General features: G+C 44.9%; 1 protein-coding gene across 8 annotated transcripts in view; it reads left to right on the forward strand.

Annotated features, from left to right (window-relative positions):
* dyrk4 (dual-specificity tyrosine-(Y)-phosphorylation regulated kinase 4) overlaps window positions 1-23059 on the forward strand; it is a 36267-nt gene extending 13208 nt beyond the window's left edge. For 3 of the 8 annotated variants that reach the window (XM_055939716.1, XM_055939715.1, XM_055939714.1), the window contains 12 exons: window positions 13450-13524; window positions 15247-15396; window positions 15830-16144; window positions 16757-16893; window positions 17494-17634; window positions 19154-19292; window positions 19469-19550; window positions 19698-19870; window positions 20005-20065; window positions 20417-20546; window positions 20707-20888; window positions 21017-23059. In XM_055939716.1, coding sequence (XP_055795691.1) covers window positions 13450-13524; window positions 15247-15396; window positions 15830-16144; window positions 16757-16893; window positions 17494-17634; window positions 19154-19292; window positions 19469-19550; window positions 19698-19870; window positions 20005-20065; window positions 20417-20546; window positions 20707-20888; window positions 21017-21285 — 1854 coding nt within the window. In that variant the 3' untranslated portion in view covers window positions 21286-23059. Of the gene's footprint in view, window positions 1-5073; window positions 5799-13449; window positions 13525-15246; window positions 15397-15829; window positions 16145-16756; window positions 16894-17493; window positions 17635-19153; window positions 19293-19468; window positions 19551-19697; window positions 19871-20004; window positions 20066-20416; window positions 20547-20706; window positions 20889-21016 lie in introns of those variants that run through there. The other 5 variants (XM_055939720.1, XM_055939718.1, XM_055939717.1 and 2 more) reach the window with 3 other exon arrangements.
* The last annotated feature ends 621 nt before the right edge of the window (window positions 23060-23680 follow it).

Genomic DNA, 23680 nt, shown 5'->3' on the forward strand with positions numbered 1-23680 from the left:
CCAGGTGCCATGAAGCCGGCTCAACGCATCTGGTCTCCAGTGCGTCTCCTTGGGCCGGTGTACATGGCACCAGCCTTACGCATGGTGTCCCCTGTTCGCCAGCACAGCCCAGTGCGGGCTATTCCACCTCACCGCACTGGCCGGGCTAAGGGGAGTATTCAACCAGGTAAGGTTGGGCAGGCTCGGTGCTCAAGAGCTCCAGTACGCCTTCACGGTCCGGTATATCCAGTGCCACCTCCTCGCCCCAGCCCAGTACCACCAGTGCCAACACCACGCACCAGGCTTCCTGAGCATCTTCAGAGCCCTGTTCCTCCTCCACGCACTCGCCCTGAGGTGCGTGTCTCCAGCCTGGTACCACCAGTTCCGGCACCACGCACCAAGCCTCCTGTGCGTCTCCAGAGCCCTGTACGCCCTGTTGCTGCTCCCCGCACTAGCCTTGAGGTACGTGTCCTTAGCCCGGTACCACCAGTTCCGGCACCACGCACCAGGCCTACTGTGCACCTCAGCAGGCCAGAGTCTGCCGTCTACCCAGCGCCGCCTGCCTGCCCAGGGCCGTCTGAGCTGCCCGTCTACCCAGCGCCATCTGAGCTGCCCGTCTGCCCAGCGCCATCTGAGCTGCCCGTCTGCCCAGCGCCATCTGAGCCGCCCGTCTGTCCAGCGCCATCTGAGGTGCCCGTCTGTCCTGAGCCGCTAGAGCCGTCCGTCAGTCAGGAGCCGCCAGAGCAGTCTGCCAGTCAGGAGCCGCCAGAGCCGCCCGCCAGTCAGGAGCTGCCAGAGCCGCCCGCCAGTCAGGAGCCGCCCGCCAGTCAGGAACCGCCAGAGCCGCCCGCCAGTCAGGAGCTGCATGAGCTGCCCACCAGTCATGAGCTGCCCTCCAGTCATGAGCTGCCCTCCAGTCATGAGCTGCCCTTCAGTCATGAGCTGCCCTTCAGTCATGAGCTGCCCTTCAGTCATGAGCTGCCCTCCAGTCATGAGCTGCCCTCCAGTCATGAGCTGCCCTTCAGTCCGGAGGAGTTTCCTCAGTCATGAGGCGCCCCTCAGTCCAGAGGCGCTCCTCAGTCCAGTGGGGCCCTTTGTTAGGGTTCCTAGGCCAAAGTCGGCGGCTAGGGTCGCCACTCAAAGGATGCAAAGGAGGTGGACAAAGACTATGTTGGAGTGCTGGTCCACGTCCAGCGCCAGAGCCACCACCGCGGACAGATGCCCACCCAGACCCTCCCCTATAGGTTCAGGTTTGCGGCCGGAGTCCGCACCTTGGGAGGGGGTACTGTCACGTTCTGAACATAGTTCTATTGGTTTTGTCTTTGTTTTAGTGTGGTCAGGGCGTGAGTTGGGTAGGTTATCTATATGTTGTGTTTCTATGTTGGGTTTGTTGTTTGGCCTAATATGGTTCTCAATCAGAGGCAGGTGTTTGTCATTGTCTCTGATTGGGAACCATATTTAGGTAGCTTGTTTTGTGTTGGGGTTTGTGGGTGGTTGTTTCCTGTGTTAGTGTTTGTGCCACACGGGACTGTTTCGGTTTGTTCACGTTTATTGTTTTTGTATTTGTGTTCATGTTCAGTTTTCCATATTAAAACATGGACACCTACCACGCTGCGTATTGGTCCGATCCTTGCTACACCTCTTCGGAGGAAGAAGAGGATGACAGCCGTTACAGGAATGGAGACAGCATACATTGAGATATGAATAGATGTACATGTACAGTGTATTCGGAAAGTATTCAGACCCCTTCCCTTTTTCCACATTTTGTTACGTTACAGCCTTATTAAAACATTTATGAAATCATTTTTTCCCACACAATACCCCATAATGACAAAATTAAAAGAGGTTTTTAGACATTTTTGAAAATGTATTAAAAATAAAAAACAGAAATACCTTATTTACATAAGTATTCAGACCCTTTGCTATGAGACTCGAACATGAGCTCAGGTCCATCCTGTTTCCATTGATCATCCTTGAGCTTCTACAACTTGATTGGAGTCCACCTGTAGTACATTCAATTGATTGATTGGACATGATTTGGAAAGGCACACACCTGTCTATATAAGGTCCTACAGTTGACAGTTGACAGTGCATGTCAGAGCAAACATGTAGCCATGAGGTGGAAGTAATTGTCCGTAGAGCTCCAAGACAGGATTGTGTCGAGGCACAGATTTAGGGAAGGGTACTGTTATGGACATTTTTCTGTGTTCATGCAAGTGACTGACTGAACAAATCCTCACTATCAGTACCTGCAATTTGGCAGTACGCCCAGAACCTTGTTTTGAGAAAGGGATATCTCAGTTTCAAGATCTCAGCTTAGAGAGAATAAGCCTTGTGAGGTATTGGTCTGTCACATGCATGACCAAGTATTGGTCGGTCACATGAATGAAGCAAACGTTTATGACGTTAATGATTGTCTGTATATAAGAGAACTAACAGGACTGCCCCGGGTAGAGCTCCTGATCGACATGTGTACTTGGTGCATTGAGTTGGTTGAAACCTCTCCAGCGCGCTGATAATAAACAAGGATTCATTTAAGATTGACTTTGAGTGTCCCTGTGTAAAATTTCCACGACAGTACCAAAAACATTATGCAGCTGTGAAGGTTTCCAAGAACACAGTGACCTCCATCATTCTTAAATGGAAGAGGTTTGGAACCACCAAGGCTCTTCCTAGAGCTGGCCGCCTGGCCAAACTGAGCAATCGGGCGAGAAGGGCCTTTCATCAGGGAGGTGACCAAGAACCCGATGGTCACTTTGACAGAGCTCCAGAGTTCCTCTGTGAAGATGGGAGAACCTTCCAGAAGGACCACCATCTCTGCAGCACCCCACCAATCAGGCCTTTATGGTAGAGTGGCCAGATGGAAGCCACTCCTCAGTAAAAGGCACATGACAGCCCGCTTGGAGTTTGCCAAAAGGCACCTAAAGGACTCTCAGACCTTAAGAAACAAGGTTCTCTGGTCTGATGAAACCTTGGCCTGAATGCCAAGCATCACGTCTGGAGGAAACATGGCATGAAGCATGGTAGTGGCAGCATCATGCTGTGGGGATGTTTTTCAGCGGCAGGGACTGGGAGACTAATCAGGATCGAGGGAAAGATGAACAGAGCCAAGTACAGAGAGATCCTTGATGAAAACCTGCTCCAGAGCGCTCAGGACCTCAGACTGGGGAAAAGGTTCACCTTCCGACAGGACAAAGATCCTAAGCAAACAGCCAAGACAACACAGGAGTGGCTTCGGGACAAGTCTCTGCATACCCTTGAGTGGCCCAGCCAGAGCCTAGACTTGAACCCGATCGAACATCTCTGGAGAGACCTGAAAATATCTGTGCAGCAATCCTCCCCATCCAACCTAACAGAGCTTGAGAGGATCTGCAGTGAAGAATGGGAGAAACTCCCCAAATACAGGTATGCCAAGCTTGTAGCGTCATACCCAAGAAGACTCTAGGCTGTAATCGCTGCCAAAGGTGCTTCAACAAGGTACTGAGTAAAGGGTTGGAATACTTATGTAAATGTGATATTTACGTGTTTTATTTAGAAAACAAAAAAAAATTCTTAACCTGCTTTTGCTTTGTCATTGTGGGATATTGTTTGTAGATTGATAAGGGTGAAAAAAATGTAATACATTTAAGAGTAAGGCTGTAACGTAACAAATGTGGAAAAAGACAAGGGGTCGGAATACTTTCCGAATGCACTGTATGTTTTGAAAAGGATAGTGAAAAAGCAACCCCCGACGACAACATCCCTTGATCAATCTGCATTATTTTAAGTCCACCACTCTTCACTTAAACCTTTATTTTATGGGCCGCGACCGGGAGGTCCATGGGGCGACGCACAATTGGCCCAGCGTCGTCCGGGTTAGGGAGGGTTTGGCCGGCAGGGATATCCTTGTCTCATCGCGCTCAGGCGACTCCTGTGGCGGGCCGGGCGCAGTGCATGCTGACCAGGTCGCCAGGTGCCCGGTGTTTCCTCCGACACATTGGTGCGGCTGGCTTCCGGGTTGGATGTGCATTGTGTCAAGAAGCAGTGTGGCTAGGTTGGGTTGTGTTTCGGAGGACGCAAGGCTATCAACCTTCGCCTCTCCCGAGTCCGTACGGGAGTTGCAGCGATGAGACAAGACTGTAACTACTACCAATTGGATACCACGAAATTGGGGAGAAAAAAAGGGTAAAAAAAACAACGTATTTTATGGGACCAGAATTGATCAGCCTTGGCTCAATCAAATGTTCTCCACTGTAAATGAAGCCTGCGTATGCCGAACATGGCGGTTCTGGAAGTTTTCCATCAGAAAGGACTTGAGAGCTGCCCAGTTCCAACAGGTTTGACTAAGGGTACAGGGGTAGTAGACTGAAGGAGCACTCTCCATCATGGATAGATCATCCTCCTATAGTCCTGTCTGATTACTGGAAAGCCCTTGTTACATAACAGCCACTCTATAATCATATTCAACTGAATCATCTGCAGCTTTACTCCAAGCTTCCTCATTTTGTAAGGGGATGGGTTTTGTTTTCATCCGCCTCACCCTGTCTGTGATTAGTCATTCGGTCTTCGTCCCATGTTACAATGGAAAATCATCTTACACTTACATCATTGATGTTCGGGTGTGAAGGACGCCTGGTGTTGTTGTCTCCCACTACACCATCACCATTGAAACACGCCGTTTCTCTGGTCAGCATGAGTTGAGGTGATTTTACTGTTCACCAACTAGTCTTTATGTGCTGGTACATAATAAGCCTCCATTGCAGCATAGGACTACTCATATTGATGATTTGTATAACCTATTATAAAAGTGGTACAACCTATTATAAAACAAGCTGTGCATTACGAGAAGGCAGGTATTGTATTATGTAGGCTACATTTACGTGTTGCATCAGTCTTTATTTTGTGTGTGTGCGTGCGTGTGTGACAGAGAGAGAGAGAGGTAAAATCCAGCACGCCTTTACCATTGTTTGTGTCTGCCAGTGCAAACCTACAACTTTTAACACATGAGGTCGAAAGGGGACAAAACTTCACAGGGGGGAATTAATGTTTAACATATTTACAAAAAAATAATTATCTACCCCCTGAGAGGTCTTATGCCTCAATACAGAGTCTTTATTTGTCATATAGGCATAGTCCAACCTATAGATTGTGTAGCAAAGGTTCTGTGGATGGTAATTAGTTTTTTTTAGGGACAGCAGCATGTCTCAATACATCACACGACTATTTCCTGCACCGTGAGGAGCTCAGTACTGCGACTCAGTATAGGCTATCCACAGGGATGCAGTGTGCGTTTTAGCCACAGTGCCTCAGCAGTAGGCTACAGTATATTGGCTACTGTATAGTAATGTGCGCAATGGCGCACACTCACCGAGCACTATTGGATTTTAGGAGTGTCGGTCGAATGTAGGGGAGGATAGGTAGCCAAAAACAAATCTATATCGGGAAGACCCAGCTGTCAGATGCAGAAACGTGAACAGGTGGCCTCTCCAGAGACTTACGAGTGAAGGTGAATGGACTAACAGCTTAACTCTTTCTCTAATCTTCTGCTGACGACAGCAATACGGTCAAAATTATGTCTATCGCAGTTTGAGATTCAGGACCCGATCAATTCGTGTTGATTCAAGCGACAGTCGCTCCTCGGTTGGACTTTCGTTGCCAGACGTTTTTTTCTCCAAGAGTCAGCGAATCTGAAAGTGACGTCTAGACTTTCGAAGATGTGCTGGCGCCTTGCATTTACCTGGATTTCACAGTAGTTACTTTCACGTGTAGGCTACATTGAGATTGGGATTTACTAAGGACCCAGGTGCCAAAGCAGCATGTTTCCCGAAATTAATAACAAGGTGAGGTCAATCATCCATTTTGGGTATATCCACGAATCCGTTATTTATTTCTCTCTTCAGGCTACAGATTTTGACAATAATGTTTTTTTTACAGCATTTATTTTCGGTTCTCTTGTCTACTTGAATTTTATTTTATATTTTGCTTGAACATTAGAAAGTTATGTATTTTTATGTCTGAAGTCTGAAATAATAATTGTTGTTGTTTAGATTGTATGGAGATTCACTTTTGTATTCCACTTATTTCACAAATACAGACTATTATGATATGTGTAATGGAGTAGGCCTAAACATTGTGTCCCATTTAGTAGGCTAATTTGCCTATAGGTTGTTGTGATTATCGGAGACAGTAAACATGATCCATGGCTATTTCAGTTGTACACTTTATTTTATGAGTCATGGTGTTGAGATAAGCTCTATAGCTTTACCATAAACAGGATCTCATTCAGCAACTCATTCATCCACTGTTTACAAAGAATATTAGCCTTGTAATCATGTGCCATTAATTATTTGCAATACCATTGTCACATTGATAACCTAACCAGCCGACTGTACCTCAGTCAAAGTGCAACATTTTATTTGATCTGAATAGCAAAAGTTTGTCGCTCTTATTCAGCTCTTCTTGATAGGGTTGATACTCTCTTTTTCATGAGCAAAAAGGCTTTTTTTGGAGTATAGCTACTGGAAATCTAAAAACAATTATACTTAGAAACTATTGAACTTCAAGACAGTTGTTTTTTGCAATTGTCAATTCAATATTTTCTATACTTTGATTGTCATTGGCATTGAAGCGTTACTTTCCTCATGCTTTACTGTAACTGGTGTCATATGAGTCTCAGAAAATACATACTTTTGTATATATGGTGTATGTGGACACCCCTTCAAATGATTGGATTTGGCTATTTCAGCCACATCCGTTGCTGAAAAGTGTATAAAATCGAGCGCACAGCCATGCAATCTCCATAGACAAACATTGGCAGTTGAATACCCTTACTGTAGAAGTAGAAGTGCCTTCCTCACCATCTTAAATAAGCATGCCCCATTCAAAACATTTAGAACCAGGAATAGATATAGCCCTTGGTTCAACTCCAGACCTGACTGCCCTTGACCAGCACAAAAACATCCTGTGGCGTACTGCACTAGCATCAAATAGCCCCTGTGATATGCAACTTTTCAGGGAAGTTAGGAACCAATATACACAGGCAGTTAGGAAAGCTAAGGCTAGCTTTTTCAAACAGAAATGTGCATCCTGTAACACAAACTCAAAAAAGTTCTGGGACACTGTAAAGTCCATGGAGAATAAGAGCACCTCCTCCCAGCTGCCCGCTGCACTGAGGCTAAGAAACACTGTCCTCACCGATAAATCCACAATAACTGAACATTTCAATAAGCATATTTCTACGGCTGGCCATGCTTTCCACCTGGCTACCCCTACCCCGGTCAACTGCCCTGCACCCGCCACAGCAACTCCCCAAGCCTCCCCATTTCTCCTTCACCCAAATCCAGATAGCTGATGTTCTGAAAGAGCTGCAAAATCTGGACCCCTACAAATCAGCCGGGCTAGACAATCTGGACCCTTTCTTTCTAAAATGATCTGCCAAAATTGTTGCCCTATTACTAGCCTGTTCAACCTCTCTTTCAACCTCTCTATTACTAGCCTGTTCAACCTCAACCTCTCTTTCGTATCGTCTGAGATCCCCAAAGATTGGAAAGCTGCCGCGGTCATCCCCCTCTTCAAAGGGAGAGACACTCTAGACCCAAACTGCTACAGACCTATATCTATCTTTCCCTGCCTTTCTAAGGTCTTCGAAAGCCAAGTTAACAAACAGATCACCGACCATTTAGAATCCCACCGTACCTTCTCCGCTATGCAATCTGGTTTCCGAGCTGGTCATGAGTGCACCTCAGCCACGCTCAAGGTCCTAAGCGATATCATAACTGCCATCGATAAGAGACAATACTGTGCAGCCGTATTCATCAACCTGGCCAAGGCTTTCGACTCTGTCAATCACCGCATTCTTATCGGCAGACTCAACAACCATGGTTTCTCAAATGACTGCCTCGCCTGGTTCACCAACTACTTCTCTGATAAAGTTCAGTGTGTCAAATCAGAGGGCCTGTTGTCCGGACCTTTGGCATATGGGGGTGCCACAGGGTTCAATTCTCGGGCCGGCTCTCTTCTCTGTATACATCAATGATGTCGCTCTTGCTGCTGGTGATTCTCTGATCCACCTCTACGCAGACGACACCATTCTGTATTCTTCTGGTCCTTCTTTGGACACTGTGCTAACTAACCTCCAGACGAGCTCCAATGCCATACAACTCTCCTTCCGTGGCTGCCAACTGCTCTTAAATGCAAGTAAAACTAAATGCATGCTCTTCAACCGATCGCTGCCCGCACCTGCCCGCCCGACCAGCATCACTACTCTGGATGGTTCTGACTTAGAATATGTGGACAACTACAAATACCTAGGTATCTAGTTAGACTGTAAACTCTCCTTCCAGGCCCACATTAAGCATCTCCAATCCAAAATAAAATCTAGAATCGGCTTCCTATTTTGCAACAAAGCATCCTTCACTCATGCTGCCAAACATACCCTCGTAAAACTGACTATCCTACCGATCCTCGACTTCGGCGATGTCATTTACAAAATAGCCTCCAACACTCTACAAATTGGATGCAGTCTATCAAAGTGCCATCCGTTTTGTCACCAAAGCCCCATATACTACCCACCACTGCGACCTGTACGCTCTCGTTGGCTGGCCCTCGCTTCATACTCGTTGCCAAACCTACTGGCTCCAGGTCATCTGCAAGTCTTTGCTAGGTAAAGCCCCGCCTTATCTCAGCTCACTGGTCACCATAGCAGCACCCACCCGCAGCACGCGCTCCAGCAGGTATATTTCACTGGTCACCCCCAAAGCCAATTCCCCATACTGCATTTATTTATTTATTTATGTTGCTCATTTGCACCCCAGTATCTCTACTTGCACATTCATCTTCTGCACATCTATCACTCCAGTGTTTAATTGCTATATCGTAATTACCTCGCCACTATGGCCTATTTATTGCCTTACCTCCCTTATCTTACCTCATTTGCACACACTGTATATAGACTTTTTTCTACCTTATTATTGACTGTACTGTATGTTTGTTTATTCCATGTGTAACTCTGTGTTGTTGTATGTGTCGAACTGCTTTGCTTTATCTTGGCCAGGTCGCAGGTGTAAATGAGAACTTGTTCTCAGCTAGCCTACCTGGTTAAATAAAGGTGAAATAAAACAATTTACTGAAGAACTCAGTGACTTTCAACATGGCGCCGTCATAGGATGCCACCTTTCCAACAAGTCAGTTCGCCCTGCTAAATCTGCCCCGGTCAACTGTAAGTACTGTTATTGTGAAGTGAAAACATCTAGGAGCAACAACGCCTCAGCCGCGAATTGGTAGGCCACACGAGCTCACAGAACGGGACCTTTGCGTACTGAAGTGCGTGCGCATAAAAATCATCTGTCCTCGGTTGCAACACTCACTATGGAGTTCCAAACTGCCTCTGGAAGCACAAGAACTGTTTGTCTAGAGCTTCATAAAATGGGTTTCAATGGCCGAGCAGCCTGCCCTAAGATCGCCATGTGCAATACCAAGCGTCGGCTGGAGTGATGTAAAGCTCGCCGCCATTGGACTCTGCAGCAGTGAAAACGTGTTCTCTGGAGAGATTAATCCCGCTTCACAATCTGTCAGTCCGACGGACAAATCTGGGTTTGGCGGATGCCAGGAGAATGCTACCTGCCCCAATGCATAGTGTCAACTGTAAAGTTTGGTGGAAGAGTAATAATGGTCTGGGGCTGTTTTTCATGGTTTTCTAGGCCCCTTAATTGCAGTGAAGGAAAATCTTATTGTTACAGCATACAATGATATTCTAGACGATTCTGTGCTTTCAACTTTGTGGCAACAGTTTGGGGAAGGCCATTTCCTGTTTCAGCATGACAATGCCCCAGGGGCACAAAGCAACTCCATACAGAAATATATTGACTGGCCTGCACAAAGTCCTGATCTCAACCCTATCAAAGACCTTTGGGATGAATTGGAACGCCGACTGCGAGCCAGGCCTAATCACCTAACATCAGTGCCCGACCTCACTAATGCTCTTGTGGCTGAATGGAAGCAAGTCCCTGCAGAAATGTTCCAACATCTAGTGGAAAGCCTTCCCAGAAGGGTGGAGGCTGTTATAGCAGCAAAGGGGGACCAACTACATATAAATGACCATGATTTTGGAATGAGATGTTCAACGAGCAGAAACATGTGTCCACATGTGTCCACATACCTTTGGTCATGTAGTGTATTTGGAATACTGTGATCCCTTTCAAGGACCTTTCCAGGATCCAGTGAGATGTGCACTGCAACCAATTAATGGGGTAGCTTCGTTATTGCTCTGGGCAAAGTTTTTTTGTTGTTGCCCTCAGACCAACCTAGACCAGTGGATGCTCCTCAGAGGTGGAAGGGGAGGACCATCCTCCTCAGTGAATTTATAAAATGTTTAATTGTAAAATATTAAAAAAGTTATCCTTTTTTATAATTGATTAAAACACACTATTTTGCAAAGGTCTACAGTAGCCTCAACAGCACTCTTTAGGGTAGCACCATGGTGTAGCCAGAGGACAGCTAGCTTCCGTACTCCTCTGGATACATTGACTTCAATACAAAACCTAGGAGGCTCATGGTTCTCACCCCCTTCCATAGATTTACACAGTAATTATGACAACACCCGTAAGACGTCCTCCAATCTAGCAGAACTCTTGCAGCATGAACTGGCATGAACTGACATGTTGTCCACCCAATCAAAGGATCAGAGAATGAATCTAGTACTGAAGGCATAAGCTACAGCTAGCTAGCACTGCAGTGCATAACATGTGGTGAGTCATTGACTCAAAGAGAAAGAAAGACAGTAGTTTAACAGTTTTGAACAAATACATTTCTTCCAAACTGGAGGAAAAGCAAGAGAGAAATAGAGAGTGTGTCATTTTTCTAAGTAATTTCACTTACTTAGCTAGCAAATGCAGCTAGCTAGTTTAGCCTACTGAAACACCCTGCTCAAGGTAACAGAGGGATGCTATTTTAGCTAGCTTGCTATGACTTCCCAACACATTTGGAACTCTTCCAAATCAAGGTAAGCTTTTGGTATTACTAATATATTGTGTGCACCTACACTGTAAACTTTCATTCATAGGCTAGGTTGTAGCAACCTCATGATGGGTATAGGGAAAATTAGAGTATCATGTAGCAGCCTAAACCTATCGCTGTTGCAAAACTTCCTCTCATGACCACTATGGAAACAGCCCAAGTGGAAATATAGGTTAACACATATTGTGACACCAGAGAAAAAAGTTACTTCAGTTATCAGATACTGGACTATTTGTAATACGACAGTAGGCCTATATAAGACAAATCATTGCACACAGACGTATTGCCTGCTTGGAATGCTCCTTTGCTTATGTAGCCTAAACATCCTTCTCGAAAAGTTCCCCTCCTTCATGTAGTATGTGACTTGTTCATATAATATATGTCTGCTGAGTGCCCATTTCAAATGGAGGAGCTGTTTTGTTTGATTGTATCTGCTGACAGTAGGCGGCAGGTAGCCTAGCGGTTAGAGTGTTTGGCCAGAAACCAAAAGGATGCTAGTTCGAAACCTCTACCCGACAAGGTGAAACATCTGTCTATGTGCCCTTGGGCAAGTCACTTAACAATAATTGCTCCAGGGTCACCATTGATAATGGCAGACCCTGGCTGTGATCCCACTCTCTGAGGTTGTCTCAGCTGGAGGGGGAGTTGGGATATGCAACAAAAAAAAAACATTTCCAATACACACTTGTACATGTGTGAAGTAGCATAAATAAAAGCACCCACCAAAAAATTATATTATTACTACAGTAAAGTTTAGTGCCCTACCACAGTGACCCACATCGCAGTACAACCCTCACTCTCACAAACCTCCCAGGGGGCAGCCAAGGTTGTGTTATGTGTGCATCCTGCATTAATATTTGAATGTGTGTGTGCTGCCTTGAACTCAGATTCCAATCAGCCAATGGTGTGGGCACTGTTGTCCTACTACTCTAAATCCACACAAAATACCGTGCCATATCCTTTTATACATGGCCCTGGGTATGTATGCATGGGAATCAAAATACTGTCATATTCTCACAAAGGAACCCAACTGGGTCAGTAGGCATATTACGCATATGGATGGAAGAGATATCTGTTTAGTGAACTCGTGAAAAAGTATAGTGTTACTGGAGGTCTAGGTCAAGTTCAATTATAAATCTGCTCTGCTACCCAAGTACCCAGCCAACCATTGCCCATGCCCTCTCAGGCTCTCAGAGTTTAGCCTGTGCCCATCTGGGCTGGAGGTTTTAGTCCACCCATACGGTGTCTCTCAACAGACTGTTAGTTGACATGCTCCCCTCTGATTAAGGCACGCGTTAGTACAGCTACGCTGACAATGTTGCACCAGAACTAATAGAATTGCAGTGGCTCATATAGACTGGCACCAGACTGAATTGTGCTTTGTGAAATCAAGTCAACAATCAACAGCCCTCTGCTCTCCTCTCCATTACCACCATCATCACCACACCCTTACACTCTTCATAGAACATCAGAGCCTATGCTACGGGAAAGGATTGCAGGTTGTGGAAAAACTGAGTGATAAAGAGACCATTTTTACTGTGGTAGCGACTTGCATAAAATACTCTAATTTCAGGGAGTGTGCATCATCTTTGCTTGCGTGGTAATAATCCTACTTCACTGCCCACTGGCTGTTTATATCTGTGGGACCCACCGCTGTGCTGAAAGTCCCACCAGCAACAACCAGGCTGTTTATTCTCCTCATTCACAGAGACGCTTTGAAGTTAATCAGTTTCGGTTACAAAAAAATATAATAAAAAAAAATAAGTGATTTATAATTCAGATGAATGACCTCAATGACTTGTTATGAGTCATATTGAATCTATTTAACAAAACTGAATCTGATTTTAGAGAGATTCCCTTGGCAATGCTGTATCCATCGCCGCCCCCTCACTGACTTAAAGAGGTATATAGAAGCGAGTTTTGTGTGTAAATGTAATGTTTTTTTTTATTTTATTTATTTTTTATTTTTTTTTATCCCATTTTCTCCCCAATTTTCGTGGTATCCAATCGCTAGTAATTACTACCTTGTCTCATCGCTACAACTCCCGTACGGGCTCGGGAGAGACGAAGGTCGAAAGCCATGCGTCCTCCGAAGCACAACCCAACCAGCCGTACTGCTTCTTAACACAGCGCGCCTCCAACCCGGAAGCCAGCCGCACCAATGTGTCGGAGGAAACACCGTGTACCTGGCCCCCTTGGTTGGCGCGCACTGCACCCGGCCCGCCACAGGAGTCGCTGGAGCGCGATGAGACAAGGATATCCCTACCGGCCAAACCCTCCCTACCCCGGACGACGCTATGCCAATTGTGCGTCGCCCCACGGACCTCCCGGTCGCGGCCGGCTGCGACAGAGCCTGGGCGCGAACCCAGAGACTCTGGTGGCGCAGTTAGCACTGCGATGCAGTGCCCTAGACCACTGCGCCACCCGGGAGGCCCTGTAAATGTAATGTTAAGTCAAGTCTCCCATATTCCTCCACAGTCTTCAAAACCAGAGGCCTTCCCCCTCTCACACAGACTCCAGACCCAACAGGCAACCAACCGGCCCTATTTACAGGTGAGCCTTTACTCACAGGTGACCCCTGACCTGCGGAGCATTTGAGCCCCTGCAGCCCCACTCTTTCAATCCTGTATCTTTCTGTCTGTGCGACGCCTTCCCCTTTCACTCCACCAGAACTCATTATCCTAGCTAGGTCATGCTACTGGAGGGAACTGGAGTACACGGAATATATGGAGCAACTACCTCGTAACCACTCCCAAGGGGTAAAATCATGGTGCTGCTCACTGTCAGACCTGGATGTGTTTAAGAACACAGAGTAGTAGTCTAGTCAGCGTGAATCCAGTTGTGCATAAGCATGATACTGTATTTGCATCCATGTGCTTGTTATGGCAGGTGCTTGGACCTATATTTAGCCTGTGTCTCTATGCGTCATGACCAAGTTGGCCGCTACTGCAGCAGCCTGTGTCTCTATGCGTCATGACCAAGTTGGCAGCTACTGCAGCAGCCTGTGTCTCTATGCCTCATGACAAAGTTGGCAGCTACTGCAGCAGCCTGTGTCTCTATGCCTCATGACCAAGTTGGCAGCTACTGCAGCAGCCTGTGTCTCTATGCCTCATGACCAAGTTGGCCGCTACTGCAGCAGCCTGTGTCTCTATGCGTCATGACCAAGTTGGCCGCTATTGCAGCAGCCTGTGTCTATGCCTCATGACCAAGTTGGCAGCTACTGCAGCAGCCTGTGTCTCTATGCGTCATGACCAAGTTGGCCGCTACTGCAGCAGCCTGTGTCTCTATGCGTCATGACCAAGTTGGCCGCTACTGCAGCAGTCTGTGTCTCTATGCCTCATGACCAAGTTGGCCGCTACTGTAGCAGCCTGTGCACGTGCGATTAAATATCACCGCTATGTATAGATTAGGGTGCACTTTTCAACCTGTTGCTTTGGGCTGCTGTAACCAAACTGTAGCCTCACACCAGGTGAGCCTCACACCACACCAGCCTCACAGCAGGTGAGCCTCACACCACACCAGCCTCACACCAGGTGAGGCTACAGTTTGCTGTAACCAAAGCAAAGGGATATATAACTACCGGTTCCAATTTACAATAACTGTCTATAATAACATCAATGTATTTACATTATTTATACAGGCTGATACAGTCATTACCGTGTAGGAAGTCATTAAATATGTTACTGGCATGCATCATTTTTATGATTTTCTGAATAAACTCATGATCCCTGCCGTTGTTGCAGTCTAGGTTAGAGGTCTCCTTTCCCCATCATTAGCTTGGCTATGCCTGCAAGGCAGCCAGTGACACATGTAAACCTGCTCCTACAGCAAGCAGGATGTCAGCTAGAGAAAGGCCTGCTCCAGTTCAGCTCCCCCACAGCAGCAGTTAGTGCTGACGCGGTCTGTCAGGGCCCAGTCTCCGATGTTTTGTCCCCGACTCACTCTCACCCTGCTCAGTAATTCCACCCTCAACCCTGGGGGTCCTGGTTACCTGAGCCACCACATTTAGAATGGCCAGAGCAGATCTCTCCCTCTATCCCTCCCTTTATTTTTGCTCCAACTCCCTCTCCCTTCTCCAAACCTTGGCCATAGAGTATGTGATCACATAGTCTCTTCCCACAGCCGCTGTAATTCTGACACCACTGCGGTTAGAGCGCCATGAGTCTGGCAAGCAAGACTAGTTACGACGATACAATATGTTATTGCACTTTTACTGTTTTCATCTGCATGTTTAAAAAAACGTCCTTTATTTGAACCTTTTTCTCTCTCCTGTAGAAGTTTAACTCGGAGGGGACCTTGCCCCATCTGGAGCCCCCAGTGATACAGGTGGTTGTCAGCAATGCCAAACTCCACCACCAGCAGTCCGATAGCATCCTGCCCCACATCGTCAACAAGGGGGTGCAGAGCAACTACCAGACACACCAGGTGAGGCTACATTTCACACCGTGTCACACTATACTGTTGGCCTCCAACAGTAGATCACTTGACTCCAGTTGTCAATTGTAAATGCACATGTAAATAATAAGTCGCTGATAGTTTATAAATCTTCAGATGAACCCTCTGAGCCCCAGGAGGAACAGCTCATAACAACAGAGCAAATGGAATGCCATTAAACACATGGAAACAATGTGTTTGATGTATTTGATACCATTCCACTGATTCCGCTCCGTTACCACGAGACCGTTCTCCCCAATTAAGGTGCCACCAGCCTCCTGTGCTCTGAGCTGTATCTGACATGTATCGCTCCCAGCAATGTAAAAGGAAGTGAGACCTGTTTCATCAGGGTTAGGCTAAGTGATAGTGCCACAGTGTTGTGAGAACAGATCAGCTGACCTCTTCTGTCCTTTGTGATTGGCAGGATGAGAGATCAAAGCCCTCCTCCCAGTTCCCCATGCGGTTCGGCTCCTCCGTGGAGAACCTGTCTGACTCCATCACCACCAAGAGCCTCAGCAACAAGCTGGAGGAGAAGAAGCTTTATGAGGGACAGAGGCTGCCCATGTCTCCCACAGAGGCACTGAGGCACTTCCAGGGGCGTCTGACAGAGTTTGAGCAGGAGGAGATCATGGATTACTCAGAGATCTGGTTCCTGGGTCTGGAGACCAAGAAGATTGAGGGCTCTCACGGGATTCCTCAGAACGCAGGCTACGACGACGAGCACGGCAGCTACAACAAGGTAACGTTTCATCAAGGATTTGAATACATGTTTTTCATAAGCATGTGTTTATTTTCTATGATTGTGTTTTGCTTTTTGTGTATTGATGTGAATATTGATGTGTATATTGATGTGTACAGTATATTGATGTGTTTGATGTCTATTGATGTATATACAGGACACATATGTGAAAGAGACCTTGGTCTCAGCATGACTCCCTGTCAAAATAAAGGTTAAATAAAAAAATGTATAAATATTATTGTGGTTCCTTAAGTTAAGAAGTTGGAGGGTTTTTGTTTATTTGCAAGACATTATGCTGTGAGCTCTGTCTCAACTTCAAGGTAAACTTCTTTGAAATGACGTTAAGGCACAAGAACAGCAGTCCAATGCATTGTGTGGATTGTTTAGACTCATGACCAGAACTAGTGTTTGGCACTGGAAGTAGTAGGGGAAATGTTCCTTATGTAGTCATTACAAACAACCATCATTAAAGGATGTCATTGTACTGTATCATGAACTACTAATTAAGTACATACAATGAAGCTCTTGTATTTAAACAATATTGTCCGACATACCATACACCACAGTACACCAAAAACATCCTATTGAATGTCCTGTCTGTCCCGTATCCAGGTTCTACACGACCACATTGGCTTCCGCTTTGAGGTGTTGGAGGTAATCGGGAAGGGATCCTTTGGACAGGTCCTGAAATGTCTGGACCACAAGACCCAAGAACTGGTTGCCATCAAGGTCATTCGCAACAAGAAAAGGTAGAAACAAAACGTTTTGCTTTTGAATGTGCATCCAGTGCTCAAAGACTCTGAAACTGACCTTCTTGTGTGAGGTCATTAAACATGGACCTCTTCGTGACCTTTTCATGGGGAGGTCCAAAGGAGTCTCCTCGCTATTGCTTTACTAGTCCTCTCTCAGGTGATCCAAAGCTCTGTGTGTCAATGTTACTCCCCCTTCTCCTCTTTGACTTTGATTGATGCAGATGTCATCAGTGCTTACTGCCCTTCAATAATGCAGAAAACAAAATAGGCGCCTAACGCCTCAGGGCTGCCTTGGTCTCGCCACTGTGGCCTTGTCTTGAACAAAGCCCTCTCTCAAAAATCTTGTTTCTACTGGGAGAGGAGAGGAGCTTTTCCCTTCTTTACAGCTGTCATAATTTCTCACATCAAAGGACATTAAAACTGGAATTGAAAAATATTAGCTAAAAGATTTTCCATGGTCACTGCAAAACTAAAGCTTGTCAGTCAAAATCTGTCACTGTGATTCATATTATATTATTTTTGTTGGGCTTTCATACTGTTTTGAATGGTTAAATCCAGAATGGAGATATGACCTGACTAACTCTTATTGGACTTCAGGTTTCATCACCAGGCCCTAGTGGAACTAAAGATCCTGGATGCTGTGAGGAGGAAAGACAGGGAAAACTGCCACAATGTCATCCATATGAAGGAATACTTCTACTTCCGCAACCATCTCTGCATCTCCTTCGAGCTGCTAGGGTGTGTAGTGTGTATAACACTATTATAAGACAACTGGAATTAGGCTGTGATTAAACAATCACACACACCAGGTCTGGGGTCAATTCGAATTGAAGGCAGTCAATTCACAAAATAAACTTTAAATGCAATTCAATATTTGAATAACGGGGCATCTATTTGCAATGACTTATGAATAAACTGAGAAGTAGAAGATATTTATTTCAAATGTTTTCCATTTTTCAATTTGAAATTAAAATCACTTCGTGAATTGACCCCAGCCCTGACACACACACATGCGTAAATACGATCAAAATAGTCCCGGTAGAAGATAAATGAAATCCTGAATAATGAATGTGTTACTCAAAGGTATTCAAGGTTGGGCACCTCTCCCGGGGCACAACAACAAGACTTAAGCCCTGAACTCCCCTATCACATACACAGCTCGCTTATCACTAGTCACTCCATGTGCTGCACTACTTGAGCAAAGTGAGCTTCCCACCTAGAACAATCTGCCTCAAACAAACTAGCCTTAGGTTCCTTCGGAGACTAGATAGTCTTCTTGATCATTCCACCAATTGAGTACCTTTTTGAGTAGTGTAATTATATGAATAGTTTAACCATATAAAAACAAGAGATCAGTTCACGTAACAGGGTTGACCTTAAAATGAGAGGTTTTTATTTGACCTTAAAATGAATCACAAAATCACGTGAAATAAATAATAATCTTCAGAAATTACATTGGCAAAGCAACAAAATAAAGAGGGCTTTACAATGATGGTGAAAACTTGTAGAAATGTTGGGGTTAAGTGGGTGGGTTAAAATCTTCCTAGAAGTCACAGAGGGACATGTCAAAATGCAGAATTTTGGCACTTTAGCAAGCCTTTATTCATATAAAAAAACAGATGTATTGAATTTTCCATGTGGTCTATATTTAAGGGCACTTCATTTAATATATCAGGCTTTTAAAATTCAATATTTGTGCACAATTTCGATCTAAAATATCAAAGGGACTAATTTAGTGGAACAACCCTTCTATACCAGTCTGGCTGACCTTTAGTAGACGTCGTAGACTGCCACCTTGCCCTGTCTAGCGTTACCGTCACCCAATCCCTTAGTTAATGCCTTGATTAGGGCCCTATCTCTCTCCTCTGCCTGCTCGGGGTGTGAAGGCTCCGGTTACACTGACCAGAGAAATTTGTGCTTCACATAAGTACTGAAAAATACCAGGAATATCTCTCTTCTTAAGTCTCTCTTCTTTATGTTAAGACATTCTAGAATGTTCAGTAATCTGATATAGCATGTTCACTTCCGTTTCTATATCTGATTACTAAACTGCACGGTCCTGCTAGATTCGACAGAGCCTTGGCATGAAAAAAAACACTGAAGTGCTGCCCTCTAGAGGACTAATAAACTGTAACGTTTGAGGCCAAGTGCAATTGTGGGAAAAAGAGACAGAAGCGAGACTGAGACTAGTGGCAGAAAGCTGTGTTTATCGTTCTACCAGGTCTTTAAATTATTGTGTCTTTGTGTCTTCTTATAGAGTCAACCTGTATGAGCTGATCAAGAAGAATAACTTCCAGGGCTTCAGTCTGGCCTTGATTCGTCGTTTCACCCACTCCCTGCTCAAGTGCCTGCAGATGCTGCATAAGGAGAAGATCATTCACTGTGACCTCAAACCGGTAAGGTTCCTCAGACATACTGTATCGGCTCTGCATAGAGTAATAACACAAATAATATTTGGCTGATGAGTCAGACATGCTAATGCACAGTTCCAGTGCTCTATAAAGAAAATGAATTGGGCTGCACTTTGATTGGTTACTTGGAAAATGAACATTGCTTCTCTTTTTCACAAAAGGAGAACATCCTTCTGTCTCAGAAAGGACAAGGAAATATCAAGGTGGTGGACTTTGGGTCCAGCTGTTATGAGCAGCAGAGAGGTGAGTGTCTCACCTGATTTAAATACCTGTTACACTTGGTATAAGTGTGATATTTAAAGCTCCAAAGCCACCGCACTCATATACAGGAGCCACATTTGAACATAAACACTGTTCTCTCCCTCTTCTTCTCCTTGCCTGCCATTGTAGTCTACACCTACATCCAGAGTCGTTTCTACCGCTCCCCAGAGGTGATTCTGGGCCACCCCTACAGCATGGCCATCGACATGTGGAGCCTGGGCTGCATCATGGCTGAACTCTACACCGGCTTCCCGCTCTTCCCTGGGGAGAGCGAGGTGGAGCAGATCGCCTGCATCATGGAGGTACACAACCAACCACCTGCAGACATACAGCCTCAGACCTCAGCGCTAGCCAATTGGACTATCTGATGTTGGATGTTTTAGCAATCCATTTATCCATCACCATTCAAGAATCTTCTTGTTATTTTATTTCTTAGGTATTCGGTATGCCTCCCAATGATTTTGTGCAGACGGCATCCAGGAAAAGATTGTTTTTCGGTAAGAACTTTCTGTGGTTTGTACAGTAAAAATGTGTTTCTTTAGCTCGGATATATAAGGTAGGCTGCGTTTAGATAGGCGGCCTAATTCTGATGTTTTTTCCACTAATTGGTCTTTTGACAAATCACATCAGATCTTTTCAAATCTGATTGGTCAAAAACCCAATTAGTGAGAAAATAAATCTTAATTGGGCTGCCTGTCTAAACGCAGCCGTATAGACGTATACAATGCAAGCAATAAAACATTTTAACAAAGGATTATGTCTAGGATTAATCAGATGAATCTCTGGGTTGTGTTTGAAGCATGAGGTTTGGTAAGTCTCTAACTGGCGTGTTTGATGACTTGTTGCAGACTCCAAAGGAAACCCCAGAAACATCACAAACAGCAAAGGGAAGAAGAGGCGACCCAATTCCAAAGACCTGGCCAGTGTGTTGAAAACCAATGATCCTCTGTTCCTGGACTTCCTTCGACGCTGCCTCATGTATGTCAACACCAACACACTAGAAATCTAGCATTCAGCACAGGCTTATTACGCTATGGTGACACCGTCATGAATAGCAGAGTTACTGTTGTCATGAGATTTCTGGTAGTTTGCTCCATCTTCTCCAACCACAGTCACTGTGTATTCCTATGCTATCTAGGTGGGATCCAACCAAGCGTATGACACCAGATGAGGCGATGCAGCATGAGTGGATCCAGGAGGCCCGTCTCAACAAGCTCAGGCCCAAAACACGACCCATGATGAAGAAGCCCAGTGAAAGCATGAGCAGCACAGAAAACAACTACAAGGCCACTTACCGCAAAGTAGTTACTAACAGGACAGGTAAGACCAGGCCTCTCGCTTGCTTTTTTCTCTAAAATCAATCTTCACAATGTGTCAGATCAATTTATGGATTAAACCACATCATTTTGTATGTGTGAAACACCATGTCCTCCCATTTTACATTGCAGCTGAGAAGATCGGGTCCGATAGCAACAACAAGCTGAAGAGGGACCTCTCCGCCAAGGCAGGGGGCAAGATGGTGACCGCTGAGCGACTACGTCCCATTGGAGCGTCAGCAGAGGAGCAGTTGTGTGAGGGCGTGGCCAAGGTCAACAGGGACACCAATCATGGGGCGAGCGAGGAGAGGCCCGTGCACATCGTCATCAAGCCTCAGCTAGATGTGGGCACCGGCGGAGAGTGCCAGGAGTCGTCCCAGTGTCTGCCCCCTATCATGTAGCAGCACAGGCAGGCAGCACTAGGCGTTATGGACTTAAACATCCTCAAAGGGGCACAGTGGATAATGAATACTGTGGTCATGTCTAGGGGATCTCCTGTTTTGTAACATTCCTGTGGTCTATGACACGCATTCAATACGTTTAATAAAGTCACCTTAGCTTAGGGTTTCCCAAACTCGGGACCCTAAGAAGAGCACGTTTTGTTTTTTTGCCTTAACACTACACAGCTGATTCAGATGATCAAAGCTTGATGATTAGCTGATTAATTGAATCAGCTGTGTAGTGCTAGGGGAAAAACAAAACGTGCACCCCCTGGGGTCCCGATGACCGAGTTTGGGAAACCCTGCATTGTCTACTTGTCATGGAGGAGAGCAAATATTGATAGTTTGGCAAGCTACCAATCCTGACTGAAACAAAGGTTATTGTTGATGTTCCATTTACTGTATAAAAGAGGCTCAGAGACAGGATCAGTTGAAGTTACACATGCGGAATACCCTGGCACGCACGACAGCGTTACGCTTTTGTTATGTGCCCCCTTTGTATCCAAGACCACAATCCTCAGTCCCACCTAGTGTTACCTTTTGTACATTTACTTCTTACAATGTATTATTTCTATTTTAGGTTCATCTTTTACTACTGTACTCTTTGTGTAGATATTCCAAACCAAAGCCGCTGTGTTGCGCAATATTTTGCATGGCTTAAACAAAAAAACAAAAAACAGATCTTCCTTTAAATGGTTTTACATTCAACAAAATGGCTATTCGTTTCTGATGGAGCGTGTGCAATAAAGGCTGAGACATTTTTGTCACTACTGATCTTTCAGCTCAGTTGTGCCCTGGAAGAAAAAAATGTGCTATTCAAAACTTTATGACCGGCGTCTTTATTAGATTGAATAATAAGATTGGCACGATATTACATTATTATCATGGTTATTATGCGGATGATTATGAGGATTGTTTATGTACATTTATCCAGACATAGCGGGTTTGTTTGTAATGGCTTGTTTTCCCTGTACATACCTGCTGTGATGGTTGATGTATGTAATGCAGAAAAGAATGTATGGAGTATGTTACAGGTTATTGTAAAGTGTAGACAAGGTTTTACTTGTATTATCTATGTATGAAAAAAACACATTTTGTACTCGATTATGTTTGTGTTTGGAATTGTTTTTACTATTAGACAGAGACAATCCTATTAATAGTTTGTGCCTTGCAGTATTAGAATCCTTGCACTTTACCTCTGTATTTATCTCGCCCACCAGCCGGCTGCTCTCTCTGTTGAGATGCCAGCAATTCGAGCCTGGGGACCAGGTTACCTCTGTATGTACCTGGGATAAAAGACTAAGATTCTCCATGTAAAAGTAATCAGATGAGAATGATGTAATTATTGATATTGCTTGCCAGGAAATATTCAGCTAGGGAGTAGCATCATTGTGTGTTATCCCATGGCAATTTCTATAAGTCAATGTAATGGCAAAGAATAGAACATATAAAAAATCTTTGTATTGGTGACATAATGTCTTTGTAGCTGTAAGGCCAGAGTACAGTGTTTTGTGAAATGTATGCTGTCATTTCACTTGCATCTGATAAATGAACTAGCTACACAAGCATACAGGGAGAGTCACCATAATCTGTCTGTATCTCAATAGTATATACAACTAAATGAATTGACTGTGACACTTAGTCACACAAATAAAGATTGAAGAGTAACAGGAATGAACAAGAATATAAGTGGAAAGTGAGTCATTTTTATTGTGAAATTAAATAGTTGCTTCAACTTGTATGTCTCAGTCTTTGATCTTAATTATTCACACACAAATAACAACCAAACTGCAGGTCTTGTATAATTAGAAGACTATGCCATGTAAACCCATTCCATTACATATAATCATATGCTAGTTTACTTGCAGAGAAATAACAGCGTAATTGCTGACCAAAGCGCCCGTGCCTCGTGCGCGAGCGTTGCAAAATAAATGTACACATACACTGAACAAAAATATAAACATAACATGAAATTACTCACTTTCCACTCATATTCTTGTTCAATCATGTTACTCGTCAATCTTTATTTGTGTGACTAAGTGTCACAGTCCCATGTTTCATGAGCTGAAATAAAAGATCACAGAGATGCATAAAAAGCTTATTTCTCTCAAATGTTGGGCATAAATGTGTTAACATCCCTGTTAGTGAGTATTTCTCCTTTGAATCCATCCACCTGACAGGCGTGGCATATCAAGAAGCTGATCAAACAGCATGATCATTACACAGGTGCACCTTGTGCTGGGAACAATAAAAGGCCACTCTAAAATGTGCAGTTTTGTCACACAAAACAATGCCACAGCTGTCTCAAGTTTTGAGGGAGCGTGCAATTGGCATGCTGACTGCAGGAATGTCCACC

This window comes from Salvelinus fontinalis, chromosome 12 (assembly GCF_029448725.1).
Source record: "Salvelinus fontinalis isolate EN_2023a chromosome 12, ASM2944872v1, whole genome shotgun sequence".
Lineage (NCBI taxonomy): Eukaryota > Metazoa > Chordata > Actinopteri > Salmoniformes > Salmonidae > Salvelinus > Salvelinus fontinalis.